Source organism: Sceloporus occidentalis, unplaced genomic scaffold (assembly GCF_023333645.1).
Source record: "Sceloporus occidentalis isolate IW3139 unplaced genomic scaffold, rSceOcc1.0.p SCAF_5, whole genome shotgun sequence".
Classification (NCBI taxonomy): Eukaryota; Metazoa; Chordata; class Lepidosauria; order Squamata; family Phrynosomatidae; genus Sceloporus; species Sceloporus occidentalis.
Window position 1 is genome coordinate 88702251 of NW_028316985.1, and position 26464 is coordinate 88728714.

The 26464-nt window shown below is 38.6% G+C and overlaps 1 protein-coding gene across 10 annotated transcripts in view; it reads right to left on the reverse strand.

The window, feature by feature from the left end:
- Positions 1-3130: 3130 nt before the first annotated feature.
- Positions 3131-26464, reverse strand: part of UPF2 (UPF2 regulator of nonsense mediated mRNA decay) — a 49557-nt gene continuing 26223 nt past the window's right edge. For 7 of the 10 annotated variants that reach the window (XM_089524679.1, XM_089524674.1, XM_089524671.1 and 4 more), the window contains 10 exons: positions 25888-26163; positions 20373-20556; positions 16682-16821; positions 16026-16130; positions 13212-13310; positions 11434-11601; positions 9395-9536; positions 8478-8598; positions 6512-6572; positions 3131-4430 (listed from right to left, as the gene is read on the reverse strand). In XM_089524679.1, coding sequence (XP_089380805.1) covers positions 6539-6572; positions 8478-8598; positions 9395-9536; positions 11434-11601; positions 13212-13310; positions 16026-16130; positions 16682-16821; positions 20373-20556; positions 25888-26163 — 1269 coding nt within the window. In that variant the 3' untranslated portion in view covers positions 3131-4430; positions 6512-6538. The remainder of the gene's footprint in view (positions 4431-6511; positions 6573-8477; positions 8599-9394; positions 9537-11433; positions 11602-13211; positions 13311-16025; positions 16131-16681; positions 16822-20372; positions 20557-25887; positions 26164-26464) is intronic. The other 3 variants (XM_089524680.1, XM_089524673.1, XM_089524675.1) reach the window with 2 other exon arrangements.

Below are 26464 nucleotides of genomic sequence, written 5' to 3' on the forward strand. Positions count from 1 at the left end.
ATTGTCACAAAATGCAAAACCTTTCGCGTGCAGAACCTCCCTTTTACTTTTTAGTGGCGTCATTTTGGCTCGAGTTCTGGAAACACTCACCAGTGGGTTTTTGATTTTTTTTCTTTTTATTTGAAGGGATTATGATTGTATTAGAATTTTAAAAAATCTTTTAAAGAATTTGAAAGCATTTTCTTCAAGGTAACCTGTGCCAATTTTATGAGTGTTCTCTAGATGCGGAAACGTCCTGAGCATGCCCAAGCCTTTGGCCATTTTCGTGACATGAGGAACATACACTTGGAAAAATGCACTGCAGTTTCTCTGGTCTCGTCACACACAATGCTTCTGTCAACTGGAAAGGGGCCACATTTAAACTTGGCCTCAGGAATGACTTCACACAACATTTAATTCTAATGTGACTCTGGAGAGGAACAGCAAAGAAGCCAATTATGAAGAGCAAGCCAAGCAGTAACTGCTGCCAAAGTGAAGTTCAAGGATACACCAGAAGAACGTCTGGAGCTTTATGACTGGTTAGCTGCCCAGCTTGGCTTTAAAGAAGAGGAATAATTTATCACATAGCGATTACTTGTGCCAATTACACACACCTTCTTTTAATAGAAACCTGCTTGGAATTATGTAGAAGACATCACCTTCCCTTTGCACTTGTGCAGGGAAGGAATTCAGAGAACTGCTGGGTGGAGAAAGAGCCAGGTGGCAATAATGTAACACTGACAGCAGCTATATTTGACTCTTGTGATAGCAGAGAATTGGAGGTAGGATGGGCTGGAAGGTCAGCTCAAAAGCACAACCACCTCATTTTGCACAAGTATTGGGGAGAGCGTTCCATTTGTTGCATGTGTTTCTGTTGTACAACAAGGATAAGCTTCTAATTTGCATATAGATGTAATGGGGGGGAGGGTTTCCATGAGTAAAATATTTTGTCACCACTGCCCTAGATCATACTTTTGTGCTCTTTTTAAAGCATTACTGAACACAACTGTTTCTTACTTTTAAAACTCCCAGAATAGAATTTGCCCAGATTATTAGATTCCTATGAGAAGCCAACTATCCACAGAAGATCAAAGTCAGAACAATCTATTCTGGCAGCAACTAGAATCTCCTAGCCTTTTTCCAACAACTCTTTGACAGGGGTTTCTGTGGGTCGAACATGGTTTCTTCCAAAGGCAAGCCCCATGCTGTAGCAATGGACTACAGCTATTTACTGTTGAGAATAGTTTTGCATGCAGGATTTAACAAGTTCAATCATAGGAATCTCCAGCTGTAAAGAGAAGATAACGGAGAGATCTTTTCCTGAGACCCTAAAAGACCTCTGCCATTCAAGACTACATCAGGCTAGACAGTCAATAACCTGCTCCCATCTCAGTCTCCTATACTATGCCCACCCATCCTTCTGCCATGACTTAGAAATGAATTGATGCTTATTACTATCTCTTGGTTTCACATTCACTGGAATTGTGGACCGTCAGTGATTTAGATTATATCCAATCTAGTAGTCAGTGGAGACAACTCTGGAGACAAGGATTCGATTCTCAGCTTGGCCATGAAACCCACTTTGAGAAAATCACATGCTCTCAGCCTGAGGAAAGCAATGACAAACGTCCTCTGAACAAATCTTGCCAAGAAAACCCAGACAGGTTTGCTTTAGTCACCAGAAGTCGGAGACGACTTGACGCCACACAACAGTAGTCAGTGAGGTACTGTTGGATAATGTAGCATGTTCCAAGTACAGCTATTTTTTATTTTTTGTAATTGTGCTATTGTGATCCTATCTATGGCAATTTCATTCACATGTTTATCAGTCTGTTTAGAATTGCCCCCAAAGTATTAATCATCACCGGACTTATAGTGGTTATTATAGGAACAGTGGTAGCACAGTGGTTAAATACCAGTACTGGAGCCAAAACATTGGGTGTTCCATCCTGCAGGGTTCCAGGTTGACTCAGCCTTCCAACCTTTCGCAGGTTGGGAAAATGAGTGTGCAGCTTGTTGGAAGCAATTGGCTCACAGATTGTAAACCACTTAGAGAGTGCTCAGCATTATAAAGCAGTATAGAAATATAAGTGCTACTGCTTTTATTACAACTACAGCTGTACTACCTAGTAGTAGTAGTACTTATTTTGCAGAGCTATCTAATTCTATACTTGTCATAGTAAACTTGCTGTCAGACAGAAACAATTGTTCTGCTGGGTACTAGCAAGTTAATTTAGACAAAGTAGTTTCTAAGCCCGCATGTATTCCAAGCATGTTCAGCTACAAAAGCAGCACTCCACATATCACTGCCAGGAAGATTCCCTGAATTATAAGTGTAGACATATATTGTAGAGTCACTTTCATGGGAACTGTCAAAATCCAATCTATGAGATAGTGCATCATACATGCTTTGCTCACTTAACTGCAAATCTAGCGTCCAAACATAGAGGATCAACGCATAGTGCAAAATGCATAGATAAGGACAAGAATTTATTTCAAGACTGTCCAGTAGTTTCCACTATATTCTGCACCAAGATGGTTTTTCATCAGTGTTCAAATTTCCCATTTCACCCTCAAGTCAGCGAAGGTCAGACATTTTTCCTGAAACAAGGGGTGACATGTCTAAGTTGCATTTCAAAGTGGCTTGTTGACACAGCAGTTTGTCTTTTTCACTTGAGTGGCCAACTTACATGGGTCTAGGGGTCAATTTTCTACCAGAGGACCCATACATGGGCTGGGCCAGCCCTGAAAATCAGCAAAAATAATGAAAAATAAAGAACAGCTGTGGCTGCTAGTCCACTTCTGAGTTTGTTTTGCAGGGGGCAGGATTGGGCAAAACTGTTCCCTGTTTTGCTGCAAATTTGTGCTTCCTTCACCCTTCTAGTATGAGAAAATTACTTTGTGCTACAAAGGCTTTGTGTGTATGTTTAGCATGAAGTACTGGGGTCCTTGGGAAAGGCCATACATACTGTACCTCACCATCTGCACTATACTCACCTCTGCATTCTAAATTGTAACATTGGCACTCCTTCCATATTCCAAGTGGGGAATGCAGCCACTATTGATAAATTACCTTTAAAAACATTTATGATAAAGATGATAACAAAGCCCTGCTCATACAGTGGGACACAGAGAGACCAAAAAAACTCAATTCTAAATTACAACACTTTATTGCAGCATTGGCAAAGATCAGAGTTCTGAAGCTGGTGAAGATCGGGCGGCATTTCTGACGGACTGTGTGTATATGTATGCAAGTGTGAAATGTTACAAGTTGTACACATCTTGTTAAAAATTCTACATGCAGAACTCAACAGTGGTAAAAAGAATTTTAAAATAGGAAAAAAAATTAGTAGCATACAGATGTGCTTTTTAACTGAATGTACTACACCTAGGTGAAAGCAAAACAAAACAAAAAATTATCCCCCACAACTATACTAACAAACAAGATTGTCAGAAACTGATCAAGAAACCTTATTTCCATTTAGAAAAATAAAAATTCTACTCATTGCCAACTAATTTTTTTCCTCTTTTTTTTTAAATATGTAGACACAGAAGCTTATCAACCCATGAAAGTCAACAGAACATTCAGCTCCACTTCTTGGCATCTGTCTGTCATGCTGACTGGCACATTTTGGTTTTCAATGATGCTTTTAACGAGCGCCTCTAGATCCCCATTCTTAGGCTGGTGTCAGGCTGTTCTAAGCAACTTTGGGTCAACGCTCTCTACCTTCCCATCTGCTCTGACCATCAATAGATCATTCTACCTCCTTGGATCTGGTTCTGCTTCACCAGCTCCCAGCTCCCCACACCTTGGAAAGCAGGAGTTTCCCCTTAGAACAAAAGCCTTTTTTTTCTTGATATTGTGGAATATCTTTTATTTTGGTATTTCATTTGCTGTGTTGCTCATTCTCTGTGTTGGAGTTTGCTATACGATAGTTATCTCTTGTTCTATCCACTGCTCTAATGCAGACCTGCAGTCCCCCAAATGAATACTCTCCTGACATGCCATGCTCAATTCAGAGAAAATGCCACTCATATTAGGTTTGATTTCTCCCATACTTAGCCATCAAAACCATTTCCGTTCCAGCTTAATCCATCTTACTTAAGTTGCTCTTTGTTGTAACTGAACTGCTCACTGGTAAAGTTAACCATCTCATTTATTTACTTCCATTCTCATGAGAAGATTAACCCTCACATGGTTCCATAACAAGATGCATTTTGTTTGTTTGGTAGGCCATGACTGGAAGCTTCCGCTGTTTCTGTTTTTAGTGGAGGCTGGTGTATCTGCTCTATGGCCCCAGCCTGTCCCAGGTTTTCGATTCTGAACTCTCTAGACTGACATGCTCAGATGTGTCCGCTGCTCTCTTTTAATTGCTGGAGGACTCCACTAATCCACAACATTGGAGATACAGGACCTAATGAAATGACGCTTGCTGCTGGATCAACGTCTCCTAGCAAAAAATAGAAAGGAGAAACGTATTAACAATTAATTTTATTATAGATATTTGTTAATGGTTTTGTCACTAACTAGAGTTCTCAAAGAAATATAAAATAAAATAGATTTTTTAAAAAGTCTTAAAAATAGGTTTAAAACAATTCTACAAGTCAAGATTTTAAAAAAACAGTTTTAAAAACCAAAAGCCATATAAAATAATACTCCTTTGGTCATCTTATAGAAACTATACAAGGGTAAGGGTAAAGTGATGCTGATTTCCCTAGGGAAGAAGTGCTGCTATAGAAATAGCCCTATCCTGTTGTACAAAGTAACCTAGCCTAAAGAGTAGTGGGGCATGCAGAGGAGTCTCTGCCAAGGATCTCACATTATGAACACATGTTTTTAGGTGTCTGACTCAAGCTGTTTAGGTCTTTGTTGGTTGAAACCAGTAAAGAAACAAACTGGAAACCAATTCAGTTCATTCAGGATTCTAAAGAGTATGTCAGATGACAGCTGTATTTTGCACTAGCTGAATCTTTCAAAACACTTTTCAAAGACAGATCTACAGAGCATTATAATATTCCAACTGAGACACAATCAAGGCATGCATCACTGTGACTAAAACCATCTTCCTCAAGAAGGACTGTAGCTCACATACTAGTTGAAGCTGGGTAAAGGCTATCTTGGCAACAGCAGCCACCTTACCTTCCCAAAGCAATGCTGAGTGTAAGAAACCTCAAGCTGCAAATGTGCCTTTTTGAAGGAACTGCAATCCTGCTTAAAACAGACTGTAATTCCAATCCCAGTTTGGCCTGAAACCTCAGAACTCTGAATGAACTCCCACAGAAACATCAGGTAGCTATTGTAAAGTATAGTGAACAATTCTGAGTCCTGAGTACTAACAGCTGTAAGGCTGAGCAATAGTTTCCTACCACATGTCTGTATCATTCTTCAACAATGAAGAATCAAGCTACGTAGTTGTATTAAATACAACCAAATGAGTCTGTCAATTTTTACGAACTAGGGATTTTAAAGACGGCTACTCATTCCATTTCCTACAGGTCTGCACAAATACAGAAGTACAGAATATGGTACAGTGGACCCGTGGTATCTGCTGGGGTTTGATTCCAGCCCCCCCCCCATGGATACCAAAATCAGGGGATGCTCAAGTCCCATTAAATACAATGGCATAGTAAAATGATGTCCCTTATATAAAACAGCAAAATCTATTTGCTATTTTGAATTTATACTTTTGTTGAATATTTGCAAGCTGTGGATGCTTGAATCTGTGGATAAATTATCTGTGGATATGGAGGGCCAACTGTATCTGGTGTAAAATATAGTTTACTCTGAATCTTTGCTTTATTTTTAAAACAAGTTTCTAGTCCTGTTGGTAAGACAGCTGTACTTGAAAAAGTCTGAGATCGTACCTGGTGAAAGCCCAAGTAAGATTTCAGGTTTTCTAAATGAGGCGTCACTATCCTGTACTGACCTTTGTTGTTGTTGTTGTTGTTGTTGTTGTTGTTTTTTGTATTAACACCATTTATAACACACAGCACTCACAGCCCAAATTGTAGTACTGTTTTTTAGTGAAAAATCAGGAATTTAATGTGGTTTACAGGTGTATGCAGTCTGATTTCCTTGTACCCCCCCCCCCAATATTCCAACTTTCTGGTGGTGGAATATTTACATGCCAATGTGTAGAACTGGAATGGTCTTCCTTCAATAAACATGTGCAACATGCACATTCCCTTTCTCTTTAATACAAAACTATATAGCATTATATCAACTGTAATCCTTACCTAGTCAATTTAGTCTTTAGATACTGTTTTTTTCCAGCAAATAAATCTTACTTAGAAAGTATTATTTGAGCCAAGCTATGTGATCTGGGAACTCAAATTTGGATATTCGTGATGTTCTCCAAATGAGAGAATTGATGCATACTTTTAAAAAGGTTAATTGTCAGTGAAATCCTTTTTTAAAGTGCTTAAGCTTATATGATCTACTGACATCTCTGTAAATTCCAAACACACTGCTTAGTTATGGCCTAGATAACCTCTCTTTTTCTATACTTGAACCTTTTGCTCCAAAACTCACTTTTCTTTCTGTTTTCCGTGACTAATTTCAGCTTCGGCGCTGTCTGTTCCCTCTCTCACGCCTGCTCATATTAGAAAAATAGGAACAACAATGAATTTCAGAAGCAAGCGCTCCTGTCTCCTTATGAACTGCATTCTTCTGTGCATACTTATCCCCTTTCATGTTTTCTCTGTTGCCAAGTAATGCTGTTTGTCCTCCACTTTCCATTCCCTTTAACTTTATATCATTGCTGATGTTACCCCCTTATGTAATGACCACAATTAGGCAATGGATTCATCAGCATGTTTTTGTAGGGGAAAAATCCCAGTTGCATATTCTTGTAACTATAAGAATTGACTCATTTCTCAGACTGGTAAAGGGAAGAGCCCACAAGTACCCTGAAACAGGACTCCCATCATAGCAACTTCTTTTCTCTGAAGAAGATATTGTTGGGCAAGAGAAAGCAAAAATGAGAAGAAAAGAAAGTGAAAGGAGCATGTGATTGAAGATTAAAGGTCAAGTATGTAAGCTACAAAACCCCTGGTTCATATTCCATCAGTTGGGTTCAGGAAAATCTGTTTAATTTTTTTCTGTCTTGCCCCAACTGCAAGACAGGTATGCTATAAGAGAGGAAGAAATACTAAAAAAAATATGGTGCAAAACAGAGCCTGGAAAAAATAGTGCTTTACTACAACACCTAAAATCTCCCAGTCAACAGAGTGAGAAGCTATGAGATGGTCCAATGGTCCCCAAACTGTGCCCTTTAGGAGATTTTGGACTTCAGCTCCCAGAAGCCTCAGCCATGTTGGCCAATAGTCTGGGATGGGGGGGGGGGGGGGCTGAAGTCCAAAATCCCTTAAAGAGCACAGTTTGGGGACCACTGGTTGTTGTTGTTGTTCAATATTTTTTCCAGTATTATCCTGTTCTGGGAATACCTGAACACGGCCTCCTTAGATTATCTGCCAGGGTTAAACTAGTGCCCAAAGCTGACTCCGGAACGCCACAGATGCCCCCAGTAACTGATTTGAATAAAGTGTTCCAACATCCCATAATAATGCAATCTTAGCTTCCCAGATGGGCATATTTTAGTAAGCCAAACTATTTGCTTTTCCTAATGCCACCAACTCTTTAACCTTATTAAGAAACTGTCCATAGGTTAACACCAATTCTATGCCCCCCACCCCTTTCAGTGGCTCTTCTTTCCATAAACATTTCAGTATTTGAGGACTTGGTACTCTGTTTAAGTTACAAGGAATTGAGGTGTAGTACAAAAGTTCTGAAGCGAGTGTTAGGTGACAACTATGATAGGAGAGAGAGAAACAGCAGTGGTGGTGATAGTTGGTGAAATATTTTGATGTAGATCCAGTGGGGTCTGTAGCTGGGAAAGTGTGTTAGAAATCAAATTGAATTCAGTGAGATGCAAGGAAATGAATATAATATTTTCAATTTGATGTGCCTTCTGTATGCACTCACTCTTATCATGCTATTATGCAGATGTAATGCATGGGAATGGCTTTCTGCACTAGAGAGGCAAAAGAGACTCCCCGCTTCCCCGAAGTAGCAAGAATCTGGAGAACTAGGGAAGGGCTATGATGGTGCTTTTATGTCCAGATAGTCATTCCTCCAAAGGCTGCCAAGCTGCTATTCCTGAAGTGTCTGTTGTAACTAATTTTGAATAAAGAAGTTCACAAGAAATCTCCATTTTGGGAGGTATCTCAAGTCATTTTTAACTCTTAAAAACATGGAACAGACATTTTTGTTCTACAAGCCTCACCATGGGCACCTTTCACAAAAAAAGTCTCATTAAATTATCTTTTCAAGGCCATGCTAGTAATGCTACAGCTTTTAAAATAGGGACAATTTTCTCTTGTCTTCAGCTCACTTAAAACTGAGGGGTCCCCCATCCCCGGCCACCCATGTACCAAATTATTAATGTTTTAAAAGACTGAAAACCATGCAATTACTATACTCTTTCTACAATATTTACCTTCCACCAGTTTTAAAGATTAGATCAGCATTAGGTGCTCCCTTTGGATGCTGATAACGAGGCCGTCGTTCTCGATTGGTATTTGCTGGAGCTGGCCGCTGAGCCAAGGACTGCATCATCTCTGCATATTAACATTTTGAAATTTTTTGAGACTTAGAAGAAGAAATGGGTATAGCTACACTACAAGGTCTAAGGGATTTCAAAGGTCAAATAACTATACTGGTCATACTGTTCAATTATGTCATTTCTCAGGCTGCATCTGCACTGCAGCCATAATCCAATTTATCACCACTAACTGCCATGGCTCAGTGCTATGGAATTCTGAGAACTGTAGTTTTGTGAGACATTTAGCCTTCTTTGTTAGAGAGCTCTGGTGCCACAACAAACTACAAATCCTATCATTACATAGCACTAAGCCAAGGCACTTAAAGTGGTGTCACTGGATTATTTCTGCAGTGCGCATGTAGCCTCAGTTAAGAATACAGGGAAATGTTTACTGTAACAATCAGATCTCTCTGGCAGACGATCTGCAACAAACCAACAAATAAGAATATCATAGCACTTATTTGGGGAAAGGACCAGCTTATTTACTGTTTTCAGAATGGTTTAGATTATCACACATCCATGTCAAATTAAAACCTTAAAGAGAAAAAAGCTTTACTTTTGAAAAGCAAAAAGACAGCATCTTTTAATTGTGTTAATGTTGCTCTTTGTGAATAATCCAGTTAATTACTATTCCTATGTAGAGATTAAGACTAGCAAGAATTTCAGAGCAGTGACCCATGTGTCTATAAACTACGGACATAAGCAGACACAAAATGGCAGTGGAAAGCCAATGCAAAGGTGCTACAGTGTGGGAGTATAAATCTCAGAAGCTTTTCTATCAATATGAAAGGTGTTTGAAAAGACTGTCATACCCTGATAGTCCTCTTGTTCTTGCCGTTCATTGATATCCAGTGTCAATTTTTTCATTCTCATCCTCTCCTCTTGCTCAGCTTGTTGCTGATTCCAATGATTTGCAGCCAGTTGGGAGGACATCGGCACATTAAGGATCTTAAACTAAAAGGACACAAGACATCTCTAAGAACTGAATAAATGAACAAATGCATTTTACCTAATTCTCCTTTAATTTGCTTTGAAAAACACTAACTTATTAGGGAAGAGATTTCCCATGTGGTTAGCAGGCAAGAAAATTAAAAACTGGCTGGGAAGGGATGGAGTTCTAACAAATATAACTTAAAAAAAATTAAGTCCTGCGTCGTAGGTTGGCACATGGGCTTTAAAACATTGCTGGTGGAGTGCTCCTCCATGCCATTCAAATAATGAAGCTATTTCAAGAAGAAATGTCTAAGTGAAGGTGAATGAAACAGCTCAGTGCAAGATCAAATTCTTTAGAAGACAGATATTCAGTATACGGTGTAATACCTACAATACGTAAAATTGCCACACATATACCTCAGCTAATGAAGTAGGTATGTTCCTGGGCATTACTTCTTTAACAGAAAATTTGGTACCAGAGGGAGAACTAACATGGAAAGAATACAGAGAGATTCCTATATCACAAAAAGTTAAATAATAATAATTATACAGTAATTCAACATACTTCAGCAAACTAGTAAGTTTATTCAAAAGTAACAATATATGAAATAAGATAAGCCTTCCATAAGTAAACAAAAACTTTTTAGATTTAGCACCAATGGTGCTAAATCTTAAAGTCTTCTTCCAAAATGCACCCAAGAATGCCTCCCCCCCCCCCCATTAGCCTTCTCTTTTCTTACGAGTTCCAATTTAGCCAAATTTCTACATTTATGCTTTCAGCATGCTGGAGGCAGCTGGTGAGGGGAGTTTATGTTCTTCCTCCTTTTATCTCTGTTTTGATGTTCACACATGCTCAGTATTCCAGAGGCAGCTGCCATTTACTTTGCCTACTGGATGCAGGCACACAGCTATAGCAGGATTAGTTAGAACAGAATCCTGCTCTTTCGCATCTCAAATTCTGTTTTTCCCACTGCTAACTGCAGACATGTTTCTACAGCCCGAGGTTGAAAATTTGTTTTTCCAGCCCATCTTCACTATTCTCCCAATGCCAATGATGTTTAAAAAACCCTTCCAACTACACAGAAGATGAGGATGAAAGTGGTGGAGCTATAAAAAGACTTTGTAAAAAGATGTTTTGCTATAAGAGGCTTTTTAAATCTGAGGTATGCCTGCATTAATCTTGCTAAAACAAAACTACTTAAGAGGGCACATAGCACATACCCAGATTCCAAGACCATTTTTAGGAAGTAAATTTCAGATTTCGACGAATCTGAACTTTCTTTGACAGAATGTAAATGTTGCGTAGAAAAAAAATGTACCAATTGCTACAGTATTTTGCTATTTGTAAGAGACTTTCAGGATTTATATAAAGCTTCAGAATGTTCAAAGCACTTCATATATATTCTCTTGTAATCCCTACAGCTACCATGTAAAACAAAAAAGTGTAATTTTACTTGTATTTCACACACAGAGGTGAGATAGCAAATCACCTAAAGAAATCCTAAACAGACATTTCGAGATAGTTTGGTCTTAGCTATCACACTATATCAGCAGACAGGCTAGTCTAACACATAGCTCAGTAGGACAAGTGATACTCTTAAACTGGCAATTTTAATAAAATTTTCTAACAAATAACCAAATAAACAAGAGGTTTATCATGCATTCTACCATGAACAATCTGGCACAATCCTTGTGATATTTCCTCTCACTCTCAAACAAGGCTATCATGACTATGGAATGCCTTAAAAATAATTTTGATCCCTAGGACTTTTTACTCAAAGAGATCTTTGCAATGGTTGTACATTTTATACCCATTTCTCTAAGAGAATGATAGCTGGGGAACTACACAGGACAAAGAAAATTAAGACGGGGTAATAGTTAAGAAAGAAACAATAATTCAGATGCTGGTAATCCTCACCTGTTGCTTGTTGCCTTTTCGGGTTAACATGACAAAAGGCATTGTGTCTCCAGACTCAGATTCTCCTTCCCCACCACCCAATGGTGGACCTTTCTTGAGCTGGCTCTTGAGATGCAAAGGGATTGCAACATCTAGCTGATGCACTTTCACAGACTCTCCACTCCTCTGCTGAAAACAGTATATGGGCATAAACATAAGAATCCAGAGTAGTAATGCTACTACCAGAGTAGCTTTACTTTCAAAAACAAGTTATGTGTAGCCTATGTAACTTCACGGCTTACATTATTTGAATATGCAGCTATGATTGTATCTATATTCTTAGAACTGTGAGTGTTGCCAAATCATGTTTGCAAATAAATGTACCAATCAGGTACACTTACCAAGAAGCTGGGATTGGTTCTGTGTCAAGAGTGCAATCCATAGTACACTTGATCTTGCTGTTGTGAACCTTGTGAAGTATGCATCACTTTTGCATCTGAACTGTTCTTTTTGAATAGACCCATCACACATCTTACATGAGTACAGAGATTACTTGCAGTATTTTTCCTCTAACTTGAGATTTATGGATGCATGTCTTTGTCCAAGGAAATAAACCATTTTCTTTTTAAAAAAATCTCAGGTAATCAAGCCAAGATTTATTTGCAACTACTACTTATCGGTTTGACACAGTGAGTAATACAATTAGGACTATAACACTGTATTAAAATCACCGTACTGGAAAGTGTATCACAAAGGGAGCTCTCAACTTCTGTGTTTTTGATTAAGAAAAGGATAATTAAAAGTATTATGCTAATATTACATAATAAAAATTTCATAGCAAGCAGGACGTAATTTGGAACAGCCAGATTTTTATCTAGGAAAAAGATGAGTATCTAGTACCTACTTAGTAGAAGCATCTCATGCTGTAGACCAACTGAACAGATACAAGAAGGATGAAGTCTGGCCTCTGCAACACACACAGTACCTTCCAATCATTCAGGCTGGTGAATGACAAGAGCTGCAACTCTTCTTGGACAGAGACATCCTGGCCATTTATTCTCACCACATTAATTCTATACTGCTTCGAGAACTGGCTTACACATATGACTGTGTTTAAGGACTTCTCAAAAACATCAGTCAGTGCAGATCACAGCAGACATGTTAATACCTGAAGCCAGTACTAGTGAACCAACTGTACCAGTTCTGAAATAGCTTGACGGTCTGCTAGATCATTTCCAAGTAAGTTCAAAATATTTGTGTAACAAGCTCTATATAATTTGAGAGGATGGTGTCTGAGATCCACGTGTGTATTAAAGTTTGTGGATAAAGCTTGTTCCAAAAGGGCTCCTCCTAAGTGTGTGGCAGTTGCTGTGAATGCTACTGCTTATGTGGCATGGCATTTGTGGAATGCTATCCTAGTGACTATTCATATCCATTGGGCACCAAAGATCTTTTTAATTTCCCCAGTTCTTTTAAAATACCAGTAAGTTTGTACCTTTTCTTGTCACTACTATACTGATATTGCTGTTTCATTCTTATTACTGCTGATTATATTTTACTTAAGTATATTGTGCAAATAATAAAACAGAATCCTCTCTTCTTAGGTTCTTTGGCTGATGCTTGGAAAACTGAGTGCTTGGAAAACTGGACAGTCAAGTTGAATTTTTAAAAAGTAAAATCTAAGACAGTTAAATGCCTATGGGAACATATATTCAAGCTGAGTATGTTATTTAAACAGAACACCAAGTTCTCAAGGCAACACATGTGAATAACTCAAGTTACTACAAACAAACCATTACCTGTAAATTTTCCAGCATCATTTTGTCCAGTGCCTGAATAAAATCTTCATCTTCAGCACAAGGAACACGTTTAAGTCCACCTCCTTTAATCATTACTTCCTGATAAACAGAATAAAATGTTTTCAAATGACAAGAATGTAAAAAGTCAGTATCTTAATACTTTGACATTTATATGTAATACTTTACCCATGTGCCCAACAGCATGTAGTACATAACACATATGTTTTTACAGCAGTATGCTATTGGTGTGCAACTGCAATAAACTATTTGTTCATACCACTACATGTTGCTGACTGCATTATATGTAAGCAGTCCACCTGTGAAGGAGGAGTTGGATATCTAACAAAATAAAGCTTCCCTGAGATGACTGCACAGAACAGAATAATCCCTAAAAACAAATGAGTTGACCACATCTGATGCAATTGTTCAGACAATAGAATCATAATGTATATCTAACAAGAGCAATGGTACATTTTTAAAATGAAACATTTGTCAGTTGAAATAATCAGGGCAGGTCAAAACCAACTATGTCTTTTCTCAACAACAGCAGGAATTTTATTTGTGTTGCAGAAGGATCTTTAGTTATGTGATTCTGATGGGATAATAAGGCTACGTGGTTAATATGGTTTTCATTAGGCAATAACAGTTGGACTCGACAGCTATAGTTACTATTAATAAGAATAAATAATGTTGTAGAACTTTTCTTCAATGAAATAGCTAACCAGAAGGAAAATCCAGCCAGGTGTTATACTGGTGGTCATGTGACTGTGCCATTTATTTTGACACAGGGCACCCTGTTGTTTTCCAATGCATTTCTTGTTTTTACCCAGGTTATTTCATTACAGAATTAGTGTAGGAAGAACCTTTGTTGCAGGTCACCCCAATCCCAATTTCTAGGAATGGATTTTTTCATCCATGCTGCTGCTGAAGGGTTGTTTGGTCATGTGTAATGATTGCATAACTCCCAACTGGCAGAGATAAGATTCTTGCTTTCAAAACATTCTGTGCTTCACTTTACAGGGCATACCCATGTATTGGATTTGTTTGCAGTGGGGGCAGGGGAAGGACTGTATTTCAACATGTCTGCGCAATGCCTTGCTGCATTACCTCATTTTTCCTAGAGTTTTCCTAGATGTAGCCCAAATTATTAACCATGCTAGCCTGGCATCTTGCTGAATAACACTGCATTTCCTAGTTTTAGCTTGAATTCTCTGCCATGCACTTTCCAATTTTTCTCATGGGGAGCTGCCATTTGTGGGCTATGCCTTAGTGCCTCTTTTTTTAGGGGATGTCTGGATTTTTAAAAATTCTGCTCATCCTACTTTTACTCTTTTGTTTGCACTCCCTTCCACCTACTGCTGTATTTTCCAAATGACATGAAAATACAAACAGTATACAATATTAAAAATCATCAGGACATATGGACAAGGAGGTGTTGGACTTGTTACAAAATAGTATAATCCCTCCGCAAGTGTGGCAAAGGACTCATGTGACATAGGAACATCAACAATTTTTCCATCTGGAGACCAAACGTGACTTTAAGAGTCACAGACCATGATGAAGAAGGAATTACATATGAAATACAATTGAGATAGAAAATGAAAAATAACACTTGTCTGATTTCCAGAGTCTATAACAAATCTTGTATACTCCATATGGCCACCTGTTTGCCCTTGTCCTATGATAAAATTATCTTCATAACTATGTAGTTCCCACTTAATTTAGCAATATTTCTCATATTGTTTGTCACAGTACCCACAGTACTTTCATCTTTGGAACCTCCTAGCAGAAAGCATTATTAAAAAACCTATTCATCTAAACACTTCAGATAATGAAGTTCCTATTAGCAATGTGCAGGTTCCATTTGCTGAGACACAGCTACATTTCACACAAAATATGTACGAAGAACACATAAGCTATAGAGTAGCACAACACCGAATATAACAGTTCTTAGTTAAAGGGATGGCACCAGTTAATGCTGATACAGAATTCTATCATGACACATGATGAATATTGGCAAACTAGAGGCATGGCATTTACTCAACATCATCCTTCTGACATAACACACCTTCAAGCTCCCCTGTGTTCTTTAGGAGTCCACCCTTCTGAACTACAAATGAATTACCTTTATCTGTTATCAGTTGTCAAACCATCTCAACTTCACATCCTGTTTACAGCTTGTCACTTCTATACCAAAGCTGGCTACAGCTCATTTCATCTGAGGGCAGTGAAGCCAATTCCGCCAGGTATTATTTCCTAGTATTCATTTCCTGCCCAAACAACTACTGTAGGCTTTGTATGTTTCAGTAAGCACACGCTTTAAACCAACAATCAGTATTTGTGTGATTAGCTCTTGAGTTCAGTCAACTATTTCTAATGCGCAATTCATCCTAATTAAGGTGAAGTATTAGCAGAGAGACCAACAGAGCTTCACCTCTCTGGCTCACTGCATTTGGCTAATACTGGGAACCTCCTACTGTATGTGTGTCCTCCTACGGTAGCATAGAGAGCCTTACAAGAGTATGAAGCTGGTTTACACCAGCTTGTATTCCCATCAGGTTCTTGCTAGATCTCTCTTCCTGGTGTAGTTATTATTTAAGGTAAATACAATGGATTTCATGCCCCTCTCTTTATGGGGATATGTTCTGTAACCATACTAGAATTGATTGTGTCCTGGGTCACAACAGCTTTGTAATATGATAGTCATGCTAACTGCCAAGCCAAAGCAAACTCATTAATGCCAAGCATCTAATTACTTAGTATGTGCATAGCGTTTGGAGTACTAACTTTTATCTTACAGTCAACAATACATACAGTATTTTCTTCATCAGTTTCATTCTCCTTATTAGAGTCTGTGAGATAATCTGTATTTTCTTCTTCCTCTTCTTCTCCCTCTTCATCATCATTGTCAGAGCCCTCCTGAAAAGTTGAAGAGCTTTAATGTACAATCATAAGGCATATTTTAATACAAGTGATGCCAACAGCTGTTTTCAAAGCTCTCATTGACTACATTTACACAGAAAACAATGTTATATTGGATTTTAAACATATGTATAGCTTGTTTTTGTAATTATATTGTATTGGTGCTATACTTCCAGCTGTCCCTTTATTCCACTATATAAACCACCATCATTTTATCTTTAAATATATGCAATACAGTGGGCCCTTAGTCTTTGCTAGGGTTTGGTTCCAACACTCCCTGTGGATAACAAAATCAGTGGATGCTAGTCTCATTATATACAAAAGGATAGTAAAACTGTGTCTCTTATATAAAGTAGCAAAATCAAGGCTTGCTTTTTTGGATTTTCAAGATGTGAAGGGCTGAATAATTTATGAACCAGAAGAAACCAGGATAGATAATCAGTTTAGAAGTACTTATTATACATACTAACAGGAGCTAAGAATTTCAAAGCTAACCATTCCACCTGCTCAAACTGCAGCTAAAAATTACTTGTGAGAAAAAGGATCACCTCTTCCTCTGGGTCATTTATTTCACTTTCATTTCCTGATTGTTCTTCTATCTCAACTCCACCTTCCTCTTCCTCTTCCTCCTCCTCTAGATTCTCCCCTTCTGTCATTGAATCCTTAGAGTCCTTGTCATTCACAAGACCTAAAAAATGAAACAAGGAAGAATGGTCAGTTATTAAATTAAGGAATAGCTGAATTAAGAGTGCACACTTACTTGGGAATCAGTCCCAGTGAAATCAATGGGATTTCTGAGAAAGAAACAGACCAGAACATCCTCAAGGTCAGAATTCAGTAAAAGATAAACCACTAGCATAACACATCAAGTCACAGAATTTCTTCATGTTATTTATTCTGGAACACTTTTAAGACCAAAGCAATTAATCCTAACTAATGAATGAGAGGAATTTATAATTCTATTGGTCAGTAAATCTGCCTGAGATGCCAGTCATTTGGAGATGCAATATCTGCTATCAACTATTGTACCTTCCTATCGTCCCGTAGAGTTGGAAACCCGAAGACCAACAGCTTCATTTATATACCGCTTCATACTGAACTAAGTGTCTAAGCGGTTTACAACTGTAAGCTAATTCCCTCTAACAATCTGAGTACTCATTTTAGCGACCTGGGAAGGATGCAAGCCTGAATCGAGCTTGAGCCCTTTTTGCTGGTATTGAACTCGCAACCTTATGGCTTTGAGCGAGTGGTTGCAGTACAGGCATTTAACCACTGTGCCCCCAGGGCTCACTGCTACTGCATTCCTTGGATCTTACAGACAGAACTAGGCAGTAATTCCTTATGTAGATCCTGATGTAAACTAGCCCTTTTAAAGCTATTTTACATCATTCCAGTCTCTTTCTCTTCAAAGCAGGAGTCAGGCTAAAGGTCACTCTCAAGTACACAGTAAACTACATAAGAACTTATTTGAAACTGAAAGTATCAAATCAGTGAAATTCACTATTTTTTTAAAAAGTAATTACTTGAACACAGAGGAGATAATTATATTTCAGTAAGATCCATTCTCTGGTTGCACACATGGTATCCCTGATCTTTTTACACAGAAAAGAATAAAGTATGCAACAGTTCTCAGTCTATTTTGCATTCTCTACGTTGATGTCAGTAAACGCACTGGGTGACCTGGGGCAACTCACACTCTCTCAGCCTCACAGGAAGGACAAAAAGCAAGCCTTCCCTGAACAAATCTTGCCAAGAAAACCCTGTGATGGGTTCACTTTAGAGTTGTCAAAAAATGAAAATGACTTGAAAGTATACAACATCTACTTCCTCTGACAGATTTACTCTACCTAGCATGTTTCATCAGAGTACAATCATAATTACTTTTGTTATTTGATGAAAACACTTTATAACATAGATGGGCATACTACAACCTCATAATTCACTTCTGATCCTCTCAACACCTCCCCACTTTTTTTTTTTTAAAAAAAATAATGCTTAATTTCATTGTTGGTGAGGGAGTATGTTGTTTTAGCTCCAGAAGGAGCCATTTTGAAGCCAGGAAGTAATGTGGAAGTTGACCTTCCTGGGTCTAAGACAGGAGGGGTGTGTGATGAAATTTATTCTCATATTCACCAGGATGTGGAAAAGAATTCTGAGTGCATATTTTTAAAGTTTTTAAAAATAAAAATGGGTGCACAGCAGGGGTGGCCCTCTAAGGGAAGCAGTCTTCCACTCCTGGCAGTTCAGAAGTCCTGACTTATATCTTTGTTGTCATTAGAGGAAACAGTCTGCTTGGTTAAAATGTGCAGTGCACATTCATAGGAATTTTAGGGTTATTAGGCAGCGAAAAAACATTTAATATCATATAGTACTTTGCCTTTGAACTTTAAACAAGGATCCAACTTCACATTTCAATTTCTGCAAAAGCTATAACCATAAATGGTTAACATCCCCATTCATATTTCACACTGATTTGGGATTCCAAGTTACCAATCTTGTTTCTGGAACAGCAATATGCCATTGGCCTATTTTGCAGCAAAATACATACAGTATTATAAGCATCATACAAAGAGATGAAATCACTGCACAGCATCAGCTTCAGATTTTTCTTGTGGGACTCTTGGGCAAGATGCCCTTCTTAAGTCACACTGCCTTGCCAATGTCATCACTGTCCATTCACCTGCCCTCCTTTGGGCCTAATCCACATGTATGTCCAGAAAAAGTGAGCAGAGCAAGTGGAAGTTACTGCTCCTTCTCTTTGCTGTTTTAACTTAGACATGGAAGATAAAGAGGCAAAAGAAGGGCCAGAACCTCTAAAACTTGGAGTGAAGCCCTAGCTGAAATGTGGGCTTCAATGGGTAAGCAGTGATAGAAACCTCTGATGCCTGCCCCATCAGCAGAAAAATGAATCTTGCTATGACACCAGAATTGGAACAGTATTTCTTATTTGCATTTTGATTTAATCCATGTGCAGATATGTATCTTCTAAGGAGGAAAAATGGGAGTTACAACGTGCACTCACACCAATTTTAAAATTAATTGTATTAAAGTTTGCTAAGTTAAACTGAACAGTAAGACTAACTGGAATACAGGGAGAACAAAACACTGATATTATACCAGAACCAGGACAAAGGAAATCTGCTTGTGCCCAACAACAAACCAAGACAGCAGGTTAGATTCCTGGGAGCCTAACACTTTTTGGTTTTTTATTAGGGAAACTGTGGCCTACAGTCCAGAAGTAGCCTTCAAGGGCTTTTTTTCCACCTCCTAAACCAATGCACTACACTATGGGAGAGGGTGTCAAAATCATCCCAGATCAGTAAATTACCGCTCATGAAGTGGATGATAACCGAAATACATTCCTAAATCACCTCGCAAAATAGAGAGGGAAGAATCCTAAAGAACTACAGTCATCCCTTCTAATTTGCGACTTGGAGTCTGTGGTCTCGCTTTTCGTGACGGCAAGGCAGGGAGAGATTAAAATGCTGCATGCGCCCATTATATAATCAATGGGCTTTGAATATATGAGAATTTCCATTTTCGCAGGGGGGTCCAGAATGTATCTCCATGAAAATGGAGGGACAGCTGTATTCTCTGGAGGGAATAAAAAATGAAATTATGCCAAAAAGCATGTGACTCAACAAGGCAGGGTACTTAAGTAAGCATAATGCCATCAAATCCCAAAAGGCTGCATTTTGTTTCAGTGGCCTATTAAAGAAGAGACCCTTTAAAGGGAGGAGCGAGAGGTCTTAAACAAAGCTCAGGAGTTTTTCATGCATCTGAGTGAATACTGTCAGCTATGGAGGGAAAGCCAATGAGAAATATGAAGCCCCCACTACTCCACGTCTACCTATTGGGAATCAGCTCCAAAATCAGCAAAAATGCTCATTTTTAAAGAAAACAACACCTTGCAATTACCCATCTCTGACAGAGTTCTTCTAGAAAATTCTTGTAAATTACAGGTAGTCTAAACAATACACAGGTAAACCAATGGAGATGGCTTTAGATACTAATTTATATCCAAAACAGCTTTACAGACTAGATTATCTAAAATATTATCAAATATCTGAATTGTACATTACCGAGGCCCTCGTAAGCAATTTCACAAGAATTACAACTAACTTAATACCCACTTACCCAGAGACCACTTAAGGTTACAGAAATTGATATAAAGCCAGAAAATGTCATAGCAGTCAGCAATAATTTCAGCTCCCTTCAATCTTGGCATAACATTCTTACCTAGTTTGATTAAGAATTCCCTTTCCAGTTCTTGTACCTGCCTAACAGATTCTTCCAGAGAGTTGCAGAGTTTAATCTTTGGTCTCAGCAGTTCTAACGTATCACTGATCATATAGTCAATGTCTATAGGGAATGGGTGATCTTTTGTCCAAACATCCAAGCTTTTCTTCCACCAGACATACCTCTAGAAAAACAAAGACAATTGTAAACTGAATACATGGCAATTCTGTAGGACCCCCATATTACTGAACATACACACCCTCCACAGCAACCCAAACAAAGTGGCTATGAAGCACATTGATACTTTTTATAGATGGCCTACTGGCATAAAGAAACTGACCAATAACTTTCCTGTATACTGACCATTATTAGTCTTGCTGTCAGAACAAATGCTATGCAAATTATTATTATTTAGATGCATTTCAATCTGGTTTCAGGCTAAATATGGAACAGAGATATCCTTGGCTGCCTTGGTGTGTGACCTACACAGGGAATTGGACAGGCGGAGCGTGTTCCTGTTAGTTCTGCTGGACCTCTCGGCGGCTTTTAATACCATCAACCATAGTATCCTTCTGGGCTGCCTTACTGGTATGGAACTTGGAGGTACTATTTTACAGTGGCTCTGTTCCTTCCTGGAGGGGCAAACCCAGAAGGTGGTGCTAAGGGAGTCCTGCTTGAACACCTGGCCATTGGCCTGTGGAGTCCCTCAGGACTCAGTGTTGTCCCCTATACTATTTAACATATACATGAAACCACTTGGAGAGGTAATCTGGAGTTTTGGGGTGTAGTGCAATCAATATACGGGTGACACCCAATTCTATTACTCCTTCCCACCCCAATCCAAGGAGGCTGTTCTGGTCCTAAACCAGCGTCTGTCATCAGTAATAGACTGGGTGAGGGCTAAAAAGTTGAAATTAATCCAGACAAGATAGAGAAATAGAATAGAGAGAATAGAGATCCAGCCTGCGTTAGATGGCTTATACTCCCCCTGAAGATGCAGGTTTGAAGTTTGGGAGTACTCCTTGACTTAGCTCTGAACCTGGAGGCCCAGGTATGCTTTTGCACATCTAAAGCTTGTGCACCAACTATTTCCATTCCTTGAAACGTTGGATCTGGACTTGGTGGTACAGCAACACAAAAGTATAGACTCAGAGAGCTGGAAGTGGCCATAAGGGCTACCTAGTCCAACCCCCTTCCATGCAGGAACACACAACTACATCACTTATAAAAGATGTCCATCCACCTATGTTTAAAGATTTCATTCCACTGTTAAATAGCTTTTATGGTAAAAAAAGTTCTTCCTGATGTTTAGGTGGAATCTCCTTTCTTGTAATTTGAACCCTCTGGTTCATGTTTTGGTTTCTGGAGCAGCAGAAAACAAGCTCACTCCAAACACATGCTGTTGCTTACAAATCTTCTACATGACATCTTTTCAGATACATAAAGATAGCTATCATATAATCAAAACAGTGATAATTACTGCAAAAGTCATATTAACCCATCAACAGTTGGATGGAAACACAGTCATTCTTGCAATGATGAGCTGCTTAACATATGCAGGCTAGCACCTTACTGGATAATCCCAACTAGAGTAGACCCACTGGAACAAACTGTTGAATTATAAATAAACACATACATAAATCTGATTCAGTAGTTAACAAGCAGATTTAGGCTATAAGGCAGAAATGTTTAGATCTCCTTTGGACTCCCCAACCGCTGGATCAAAATTAAGTTTTACAAAAATATCTTCCCCACCCCTCGCCCCCCATAGCCTCAAAGTGTCCCAAAATCCATAACCATGCCTCTATGTCCCGCAGAATGTTTGGGGGCTCTTTTTTCTTTTCTTTTTTTGCTGGAGCAAGTGTGGTCTTCCAAGATATCTGCAGGACTGTGTCTGCCACAGTTGCCCATCCCTGCATTAAGAAAACACCCACCGAGATGAATGGGACTTAACATAAATACACTCATCACTCCATATTTGCAGCTTTGATATTTGCAGATCTGATTATTCAAAGATTTGATTAATATGTCTCTCTTGGAATATCTATGTCCTCCAGTGCAACTTTATGGTCAACTTTAACTAAAAGTTGCACTGAAAGACCTAGAGATTCTTAGAGAGAATACTCTACTGGGCCTTTGAAGCTCCTCCAGTGCAGTTCTATGGTCAGTGTCTGTCGGATATCGGCCACAGAGTTGGACTGGAGGACCGAGAGATTCCTAGAGGTGTCTTCTCAGGTAAAAACATGTTATTTGTTATTCGTGGTTTTTCCATATTCACGGAGGTCTTGTGCTACTAACCCTAGCAAATATGGAGGGACAAGTATAGTGGCAAACAAGTCTCATTCATTTCAACAGGTTTTCTCTAGCTGTGATTAACACTGGATTAAGTTCTAAAGTGGCACCAGTCTTTGGTTTTTGCTACAGCAGACTAACCCAACTACCCCCCTTCTGCAATCTGCTTGAGAGTAATTTACTATACTTTTAGGGCAGCTGATTCTAGATAAGGCATTTATTGTGGGATTACCATTGCTTGTTCATTCACATTTTATGGGAGAACCAAACAATATCTTTGTTTATTTGTAATCTTTTCATATTTTCTTAGACCTTGTTTTTTTGTTTTTCTTACAGGAAAAAGTCTGACTTTAAAGAAAAATAGGAGACGGTTGATCTTTTCAGAAGTAAGCTCTTTTCTGACAGTAAGAGCTGTTTGACAATGGAATATGCTGCTTGGAAAGTGGTGGAGTCTCCCTCTTGATAGGTTTTTAAATAGAGGGTGGATTTTAAACAAAGGCCATCTGTCGGGGGTGCTTTGTGTATTGTGTATTCCTGAATGTCAGGGGTCTGAACTTGATAGCCCTTGAGGTCTCTTCCAACTATCATGATTCTAAGCACAGATTCTATTAACCCTACTCTTCTGTCTTTAAGAGATGTGGTTTTGATACGGTTAGTGACCTATCAGGTAGGTAAACCAATAATAGCTCAGCACACAACTATTGAAAATATTGTAGTGAGTGTGCTGTTTAATTAGCTGTTAGACAGTAGAAGAGTCTACCTCAGAAAGTGGAGGACTCTCCTTCATCCAAGTGTTCAAAACAGAGATCAGATGATCACCTCTTAGAGGTGCTTTAGCAAGATTCCCATACCAGGAGGGCTACGCTAGATAGCTCTTCCAACTCTATGGTTTTCTGATTACTCTTTTTAATTGACTGTTTAAATAGCACTGCAAACAACAAGGTGTGTGCTCATTGCGCGTGTGCCATTTCTTTCATCGTTGTGCGGCTTCAGCATAAGCTTAAAGCCGCGTATGGTACGGGCGCATTGTAGTTCTCTCTCTATTTCTCTGTCTCTCTCCAGATGTCTAGAACTTCAATTCCCAGAATCCTGGCTAATGGACATGCCAGTTGGGGCTTCTGCGTGTTGATGGCCAAAGATTAAGAATCAATGCCTTATGGCTATATAGCACTATTAACACTTTCATTAAAGTGATATTTTGCCAATTTTTAAAGAAGATACAGCTGGAATTTTATTTAATGCTACTTAAAAGATCTATTAAAAAATCAACTGATTTTAAAAAGAATTGCCCACTTCAAAAAAATGCAGCATAGTAAATGTTTAGCTACCTAATAACCCTACTAATGTCAAAGCCACAACTTTTACCAATATGGAAAATATCACTAATGCACAAGTGTGGGATGTACACACAGAAAAGCGAAGTGTATAAAGTCAACTGCAATTCCCCTTGCAGTTTACAACAGATGAGCAATAAATTACTGGTGCTAACAGCCATCTGCCTGGAAGCATTCCTACTGTTAATGCCACTACATGATTTCCAGGCTTTGCAAGCAGATTCCTTATCTGTTCCCTTGATTATTCTTCCCTGCTGTTTCTACAGCATGTGTAAATACTGCTGTTTCTTAACTTAATCCTGATTTCTTAACTATTCTTGATTGTCTTTGTTTATCTTTTTTGATTAATTTTTTTTCTTTTCTTTTTTGCCACTCAATCTGGCTTCTCAATTAAGCATTTTCCACTCAGTTCATTTGCTGAACAGTACAATAGCAGCTGGTGCCAAATTTTTTTCTATTAGAAATTAGATTTCCCTCAAACACAAAGAACCTGGCCTACTCTCTTTGGCTACTTCTTTTTCTCCAAATATTTTCTTATCATTCATCTTCTTGTTGTTTGTTTTCTGTTAGTGTTTTGCTTAATCTTCACTGTCCTGGAATGGTGTGAAGAGGAGGGGGCATCCTCTTCCATGAGGCAGAAGACCATTGTTTCCAAACTGACTGTAAGTAGTTCAGGCTGAAAAACAGCTGATTTCCTCTCTTTTTTTAGTGGCAATGAGAAGCAAGAGGAGCTAAAGCATTACATTTTGGTGGCATTTGGGGATGTTTGGAGGCCCATAATGTCATAAATTTAAAGATGGGGTGCTGTAAGTTGCAAGATATTTCCTGAACGCCCATAGGGTGCACTTTCCCCACACCTTTCCTAAAAGCTTCTGCACAGAAAGTCTTGAATAAAGAAGCTTTTTTTTAGTCAGTTTCGACTTTTCTTTAACACATCTCACTGCTGTCTCATTGTAGATGTTTCATCCAATTTTATTTGATACAGCAAAGAGGTGTCAGGTTTTTTTGGTGACTAGCTCCCTGACACCTCTTTGCTGCAGCAAATAAAACTATGGATTCTCTCCTCTCTGGCACGTTGTTCGCACTGAGGCTAAATAACTCCCATTTTGGGAACAGCAGTTCCTCTTGTTTTCTTTTTATCTTTTTTCTTTCTCAGCCTTTTCCGAGGTTATTGTTTCTCCTTTGAAACAGGCAAGACAGAAGAAGAGAGGAAAGGAGAAAATGAATATCTGATTGTTTCTTCAGTTCCAAAGAACAAGTTTCCAAAGAATAATGTTGTCTAATGCTGCTCTCTCCCTTGCTCCACTTAGAAGTTCTCCCCCATCAATATCTTCATTACGCATTTTCCCCTTCATTCAACTGAAACGCCTACACTCACTTACAACCTATTCCTTCTAGACTTTCGTTCTCTCCCTTGAGCCTTCACCTGCATCAATACTGTTGAACATGCTCTTCTTTCCTCCAATATAGGTGGTTCTGGTTCTATTCTCTTTTAGGTTATTTTCCTGCTTGTTTGTAAACTGTGGCATTCTATTTATTTAGCTTCTTATTTGCACACGCACCCTTTTGTTCCCTTCCTATAGCTAGAATGATTAGAAATCCTTTAGAGCCTGAAGTCATTTTTATGCTAGCTACTGTTTTTCAGACTTATATTTTGTTGAGGTATATTATTCCCACCACCTTCTTTTCCTTCTTGTGTAATTTAACAGATTAAAATTTAAAGCTTTCGACAGGGTCTCTGTTTTAATTATTATTCTATACCAACGAATTTATTTTAGGCACTTAAGAATATGATCATTATTTACAAATATTTATGCCATATGAAGAAAAGCACAACAATAAGTAATTACAGCAAAGTTGATCATAGACAGAAATAAACATAATCCTACCTGAAAGTAGACCAAAAAGCAATCAAGTTTTCGTTTGCTAGATCCTCTATCAAAGTACTGCCCACAAGTATCAAGGATGGTGCAGACCAGCCTGATTCTGAAAAGATGTTCTGGAGGATCAAGTGGGCTAGGAGTACCATCAGAGTTCACACCAAATGATGTAAATGAATACAGAGTTCGAAATATTACTGCTGACTCCACCATTCTGTAATTGTACAGCTCACCCAGGAACTTGGCACTGCTGATCCTTCGTTGGTTAAATTTTGGCTGATTAACCTTCAAACAAGCAAAATGTCATTGTGAAGTTCACCTGCACTTTTTACATATGAGACATGGATTAGTATTCTATAAAGAGAGGCCTTGATTTACTACTGTTATACCCTGCAACTGTCTTTTCTTTCAATCTCTGAGCAATGATTAAAAAATTTTAGAGGGAGACATAAGGACATGATTACTACTATCTGATGCAAAAACTAAGAAAATGGGAACTGGAGGAGGGACTTCCTACATATGACTTCTAACAGACAAGCATGAACCAGCAGAGTAGCCAGTCCACAAGACCTGAGAACAGGTACCA